This window comes from Orycteropus afer, unplaced genomic scaffold (assembly GCF_000298275.1).
Source record: "Orycteropus afer afer isolate SDZICR_OR568_19922 unplaced genomic scaffold, OryAfe1.0 scaffold00713, whole genome shotgun sequence".
Classification (NCBI taxonomy): Eukaryota; Metazoa; Chordata; class Mammalia; order Tubulidentata; family Orycteropodidae; genus Orycteropus; species Orycteropus afer.
The window spans coordinates 1,005,600-1,012,888 of record NW_006922300.1 but is presented as its reverse complement, the minus strand read 5'-3'; the positions used below and the strand labels follow the sequence as shown (position 1 = coordinate 1,012,888).

General features: G+C 42.2%; 1 protein-coding gene across 1 annotated transcript in view; it reads left to right on the top strand.

Moving 5' to 3' along the window:
- Positions 1 to 7,289, top strand: part of ZFP92 (ZFP92 zinc finger protein) — a 13,897-nt gene that overhangs the window by 5,976 nt on the left and 632 nt on the right. The window contains 3 exon segments of the mRNA XM_042783174.1: positions 6,285 to 6,399; positions 6,806 to 6,886; positions 7,037 to 7,289. Coding sequence (XP_042639108.1) covers positions 6,285 to 6,399; positions 6,806 to 6,886; positions 7,037 to 7,289 — 449 coding nt within the window.

Here is a 7,289-nt window from a genome sequence, read left to right as displayed (position 1 = left end):
TAAAGCCTGGCACTTTGAACTTGGACTTAAAGCCTCCAAATTGTAAGAATAAACTCCTGTTTGTTAAGGCCACCCCATTTGTGGTATATATTCTTGTCAGAGCGGCACTAGGGAACCAGAACACCTGTATTTGTGCCAGCCAGTCTGTCAAACCCTAGTCGGGGAGGTTCTGCCCACTGTGGCCTGCTGCACCTCACTGCCTTCAAAGCCCCAAGGTCTGCTCAGTCTCTTCTTTTTTTATTATTTTATTGTGAAAATATACACAACAAGACATTTGCCAACATGATAACTTCCCCATTGACAGTTCAGGGACAGTGATGACATTTTTCATGTTGTGCCACCATTATTGCCATCCTTTTCCAAAATACTCCACCACCATTAGCATCAACTCAATAGTCCACCACCAATGCCCCGAGACAAAAGCTTGCCCTTTCCCCCTCCCTCTTAATCCTGGCAATCACCAATGATCTTTGGCTTCTCTCTCTCTCCACACCCCACATCTCTATATATGCACTTTCTTTCTTTCTTTTTTTCCTCCAACCTATCTAGGAATTTTCCCCTCCCATCCCTGGGAATCAACAAAGAGAGTTTCTTTCCATGCGTAAACCTTTCCTTGACTTTTTACAATAGTGGACTATTGTTGGTAATTTTGTTATGACCTGTTGAATTTCTTCTTTTGTTGTGCGTCTGTTCAACTTTTCCACCTCAGTCTGTGTTACTTTAGGTAAGTAGTGTGTTTCTAGAAATCTCCCCATTTCTTCTAGGTTTTCAAATTTGTTGGAGTGCAGTTCTTCACAGTATCCTGGTAGTATTCTTTTTATTTCTGTTGGTTCTGTTGTGACATTGCCCATTTTATTTCTTATTCATGTTATTTGCATCTTCTCCTTTTCCTTTGTTAAGTTTCCTAGTGGTTTGACAATTTTATTAATCTTTTCAAAGAACCAACTTCTAGTCTTGTTGATTTTTTCTGTTGTCTATTTCCTGTCATTGTTTTCTGCTCAAATGTTTTATCATTTCTTTTCTTCTGCTGACTGTGGGTTTTCTTTGCTGTTCTTTTTCTAATTGTTGTTGTTGGAGATGGTGGGTTAAGGTGTTGATTTTTGCTCGCTCTTCTTTTTTGATGTGTGCATCTATCACCATAAATTGCCCTTTGATCACTGCTTTTGCTGTGTCCCAAACATGTTGGTATGTTGTATTTTCATTCTCGTTTGATTTCATTAATTTTTTTTGTTGTTGTTCATTTTTTATTTCTTCTATTACTCAATCATTTCTCAGGGGGGTGTTACTCAGTTTCCATGCATTCACTCTTTTTCCTTTGGTCTTCCTAGTATTGATTCTAATTTTATAGCATTGTGATCTGAGAAGATGCTTTGCAATATTTCAGTGTTTTTGAATTTTTTGAGGCCGGTTTGTGGCCAAACATATGGTCTATTCTGGAGAATGTTCCATGTGTGCTGGAAAAGAATGTATATTGTGCTGTTGTTAGCTAAAGTGCTCTATAGATGTCTGTAAGGTCAAGTTGGTAGATTGTACTGTTTAGTTCTTCTGCATCTTTGTTGAGTTTCTTTCAAGTTGTTCTATCTTTCATTGAAAGTGGTGTATTAAAGTCTCCTACTATGACTGTGGAGTCATCTTTATGTCGTTTCAATTCTGTTAAAGTCTGATTTATGTTTTTTGGTGCTCTTTCATTGGGTGCATAGGTATTTATTATGCGTTCTGGTTCCCTAGTGCTGCTCTGACAGAAATATACCACAAACGGGATGGCTTAAACGATCAGGAGTTTATTCTCACAATTTGGAGGCTTTAAGTCCAAGTTCAAAGTGCCAGGCTCTAGGGGCTGGGTGAAAGCCCCTCAACTTTGGGATCCAGCTCTGCCTCCTTCTTGGCCCACGGGAGCTAGAGGCATTTCTTCACTCAGCCAGCCAGCCGCAGGCTGCTGAGGCTGAGAAGCCCCAAGGTTGACAAGTCAAAAGGCACAGTCCTGATGTTACCAAGCCACACACAGCAGGCCATTAACTTAAGTCCATTGTATGTCCCAAGGTCAGCAGAGCATAGCAGGCTGCTGAGCAATGACATGGGTACATGCAGGGTCCAAGCATGCCAAAGGCTAGAGACCATTCTCAAAGCTTCTCCTTATATACAGGAAGCAGGCCACATACCCAAAGGCAGCTACCCAGCTGCTCGTGGTAGATCCCACCACACCATGGAGCTGATTGCCAGTCTCCTCATAGGGATTAACTACCACCAACTGCTCAGCCACCCAACCAGGCCCAGCCAAGTTGACACACAAACCAAACTACCACATTATGGTTATGTCATCTTGTTCAGGCGATCCTTTAATCATTATATAATATCCTTCCTTGTCTCTTATGGTGGTTTTTGTCTTAAAGTCAGTGTTATCAGAAATTAATAGTCACTCCTGCTTTTTTATTTTATTTTATTTTATTTTTTGATTGCCATTTGCTTGATACATCTTTTTCCAACCTTTGATTTTTAGTCTGCTTTTGTCTTTGTCTCTAAGGTGTGTCTCTTGTAGGCAGCATATTAATGAGTTACGTTTTCTTATCCAGTCTGCAGCTCTTTATCTCTTGAGTGGTGCATTTAATCCATTGACATTCAGTGTAATTATTGACAAGTATGAATTGATTTCTGTCATTTTGTTACCTGCTTTTTGTGGTATTGCTGATTTCTTTGTTCCATATAATTTTCTGTGCTGAGTTCATATTGTTTATTAATTGTGTTATCTCCTTCATTGCTATTTTTTTTTATTATTTCTTAAGTATTTGTGCATCTCCTCGTTTTTATTTTGTTGCAAAGGTTTATTATTTTTCTTTAAGGCTACCCTTTGATTTATAAATTTCTTCCAAAGTTTAAAACAGTCTGTTCTGTCTTCCAATTGTCTTGACTTCTTCACCACTTAGAAGTTCAGTAACTACACTATTCTTTCTCTCTCTTTGGTTTGTAGTTGTCCTCATTTACCAATTGATGTCTCTCGTTCACTTTTTACAGTCTTGTAAGCTTATTTTACTTTGGATACTTCTATAACTGGGTTGATTTCTGGGTTATGTCATTATGTGTGTTAATCATTGTTGTTTGCTGTTGTTGGTTCTCTGTCTGAAGGACTCCCTTTCACATCTCTTGTAAGGTTGGTCTAGTTTGAACAACTTCCCTTAATTTCTGCTTATCTGGAAATGTCTTAAGTTCACCCTCGTATTTGAGGGACAGCTCTTGCTGGGTATATAATTCTTGGTTGGAAATTTTTTTCCTTCAGAGTTTTATATATACCATCCCATTATCTTCTTTCCTGAATGGTTTCTGCTGAGAAATCAGAACTTAGTCTTATTGGTTGCCCTTTGTAGGTAGCTTTTTGTTTTTCCCATATTGCTTTCAGGATCCTTTCTTTGTCTTTGGTTTTGATGAATTTGGTTATGATGTGTCTTGGTGATTTACTGTTGGGGTCTATCCTATTTGGGGTTCATTGAACTTCTTGAATGGATATATTCTCATCTTTCATCATATTAGGGAAATTCTCTTCCAAGAAATATTTAGCAGTTTGCTCATCTTGTTCTGGAATTCCAATTACATGTATGTTATTCCTCTTAATGGTATCCCACATGAATCTTAGGATTTCTTCATTTTGTTTTGATCTTTTGTGTGATAGAACCCTTAACAAAGTAGTATTGAGGTATTTGTCTTCAGTCTCATTAAATCTGTCTTCCATTGATTCAGTTATACTCCTTTGCCCATTCAATGTGTTATCCATTTCTGAAATCTTAGTATTAATCTTCTGGATTTCTATTTGTTGTTTTTGTATCATTTCTTATTTTTTTGTTTCTTTTGTCAGTTTGTTCTTGTGTTGTTATCCTAAGTTGTTCTAGAGTTTTGTCTATGTTTTCCTTATTTTAGTCAGTGTTTTCCTTGATCTATCTGTCATTCCATTGAAGGTACCCAAATACAATTCTTTTGAATTCCTTCTCAGGGAGTTCCAATGCTGATGCTACCTCAGGGATATTTTCTGGGTTTGTATCATGTTCCCTTATTTCTCCTACTTTATTTCCCTTCTTTGTGTGGACTGTGATGGTCTGTTGTCTCCGAAACATTGTGATGTTGTTGTATTTATGTTTAATTTGTGGTTGGATGTTGCTGTGATTCATACAGGATTTTTTTTCCTTTTGTTTTATTTTGATATATCTGTGTGAGCAGGGTACTGTGCTCCTCTATTCACTAGTTGTTAGCACTGAAGCACTCACCACCTGTCTCCTGCTGGGTGTGATAGAGAATGAGTGTGTGCACAGATCTCTGTTAGCTGTTTGTAAAGGGCAGTTGAGGGTGAGTTGAGCTGGTAATGGCCACTTGCTGTCATTGGTCAGTTGGTGCAAAAGCAAGTGGTGGCCCTCACGCAGTGAGTGGGGCTGCAGGAGGTGCAGGTATGCTTGGGTTGTGCAGGAACAGTTGCTATCTCCCACTTTTATATACACACACACACACACACACAAGAACAAAAAACTCAAGCTGCATGAACAGGAACAATCACACACACAAAAAGAAATGAAATAAATAAGAAGAAAAAATTCCAAAATATATTGTTTTAAAAGGATAAAAGAAAAATAATGAGAAAAAGAAAGAAAGGAAGAAAGAAACACGATGTCTGGGGAAGGAGAAAGGAGAGAAAAGAGCAAGAGAAAAAGAATTGTATAGGAAAACTACAGAAGGAAAAGTAAGAGATAGGAAGAACCAATGTTGTTGTTGTTGTTATGTGCCGTCGAGTCAACCCTGACTCATAGCGACCCCTCCTTGGGTTTCCGAGGCAGTATCACTACGGAAGTAGGATTGCCCAACCTTCCTTCCGAGGAAGAACCAATAGAGAAAAAGGGGAAGCGAGCAAGAGGGAAGAGGAAAAAAAAAAAAGACAGGGACAGGAAATGGGGGGGAATAAAAGGAAGGAAGGAGGAAGATAAAAAGAAAAATTAAAAAGCAAAAACAAAACTCTGGGGGGCGGAGCATAGCACCCAGGCTCTTTCAGGACACAGACTGGATGGAATTCCTGCTGGTCAAGGAGGTGGATGGAGGCGGAGGATGGCCACACCTCTGTTCACCAAGTGTGGGGCATAAGAGTAACAAGGGGAATATTGTACTTTTCTGGTCATCAGCCTCCAGTGCAGTTGTCCATGCCATCCTTGCCATGCGGAGCCTATTCTTAGGTCCCTGTTCTGGTAAGAATGGCACTTGCCTATATTCAAAATGGCTGCACCCGCTACTTGTAAATATTCAAAATAGCTGCACCCTCAGAACAGCCCCTGCAGTCCACAGGTCTGTTTGTCTCCTTCTTTGCTGTTTTCCTTTCTAGTCGTCAGGCACCAATGCAGTCCTTGCCCATGCAGTTTTTAACGAGAAGAGCCAATTCTTAGATTGCTACTGGGAAATATTAAAAATGGCTGTGCCCTTGGCACAGCCAAAAGTCCACCACTCCATTTGTCTCTTACAAACTGTTTTCATTCAGGGTTCCAAGATCATCTTCTGTATCAATTTTAATTGGTTTCTCACTGCTTTGCTGTAGAGGGTCTGTGTAGCTTGTCTGCCTATTCCACCAGAACTCCCCCCTAAGTTTCTTCTTTTCAACTTATCCTCACCAGACTAGTCTGGGGTTACTGGAGGAGTTTTGAAATTTTCTGTTGAGTTTGGTGTAAGGAACAGAGACCCCATACTCTTATTTGATGGTGAAACAGGGTCTTTTGGCTTTCAGGGCATAAGTAGCCCCCAGCTCTGACCAGAGGTGGATAGCCATCAGTTTCCTGATACTCCTGAGGCCTTGTCCCCTGTTAAGTCCCTGCTCCAGGGTCTCAACACAGATGTCCACTTCTTACAAGCTTCTCCTCCTTGCAGGTCACGTAACATCTCTGTCCTCATTGCCCACTTAAGACTCCCTGCATAGTGGCTAAAGCACTTGACTGCTAACCAGAAGGCTGGCGGTTCAAACCCACCAGCCACTCCTCGGAAGGAAGGTTGGGCAATCCTACTTCCGTAGTGATACTGCCTCGGAAACCCAAGGAGGGGTCGCTATGAGTCGGGGCCGACTCAATGGCACACAACAACAACAACAACAACGTACCCACCTGGCCCCTGTATTTTCAGGAGCCCTTTGCTTTCTTTGCAGGACCTGTGAGGTGGCACTTTCTAGAGAGTTCTTTTTCTTCTCTTATCTGAAGAGACTAAGGCTGGCTGTGCTCAGGAAGAATTCAGGCCTTAACCAGAGTAGTCCTGACCCTCTTCTTTCCCACAAACAGGATTTTCCTTTCCCAAACCGAACTTGGTGTCTCAGCTGGAGCGAGGGGAGGGGCCCTGGCTAACTAACACCCACAGAATGGGGACTGGAGGAATGACTCCTGGAGGTGAGTGAGGGTGCTCAGAAGACCTGCATGAGGCATGCTGGAAGAGGAAGGTGCTGCATCTGGGTGGGGAATGCTCTTTAATGGTAGATTTCAGTCTCCCCATCAAGGTACTGGGTGAAGAGAAGCCTCCCTCTGGCTGTCTCCTTATAGTAGCATCTTCCTCCTGTCCTGTCTTCCTACCATCCCTAGTTCTTCTGGCTCACTCCACCACCTCCCCTTTTCTGTCTTCTCTGCCCTCCTCAATGGTTTTCCCCTCTCTAATCATCTTCCCACATGCCTTTGTTTCCTGGTTCACTTCTCCTTTGCCACTTACTACTCTGGCTTGGTGTAAGAGGGAAGATGGAGAACAAGATGCCAAATAGACACCCAGGGAGGTGGTGACATTGGTTGGTGTTCACTGTCTTTACAGGTGACAGGAGCAAGACATCTATTTCAGAGCAGAAACATTCTAGAAAAGAACTGCCTGGGGCTGGGCTGCAGGGTGGCAATGAGGATCAGTTAGCGAGGCTGTGGGAGAAAACACTTGAGCCTAAGCAGAAACACACGTGTTCTCTGAAGACATGTCCCAGGAGGAGTGACCATCCCAGGGAGAGAGGCCAAGGCAGCTCTGAGAATGAGGAACACTCAGACTTCAGTCAGCAGTGGAGAGCAGCCACAGGAGAGACCATCACACAGAGAGATAACCACAGTGGCTCTAGGCTAGCTCCAGGCCTCAGACAGCAGTGTTCCAAAGGCAGAGACAAACACGTATGCCAGCGGTGTGGAAAATCCTTTAGCCGAAACTCCAATCTCATCAAGCACCAGATCGTCCACAGCAGTGAGAAGCCCTTTGCCTGCCCTGAGTGTGGGAAACTCTTCCGGCGCAACATTGCACTCCTGGAGCACCGGCGCATCCACAGT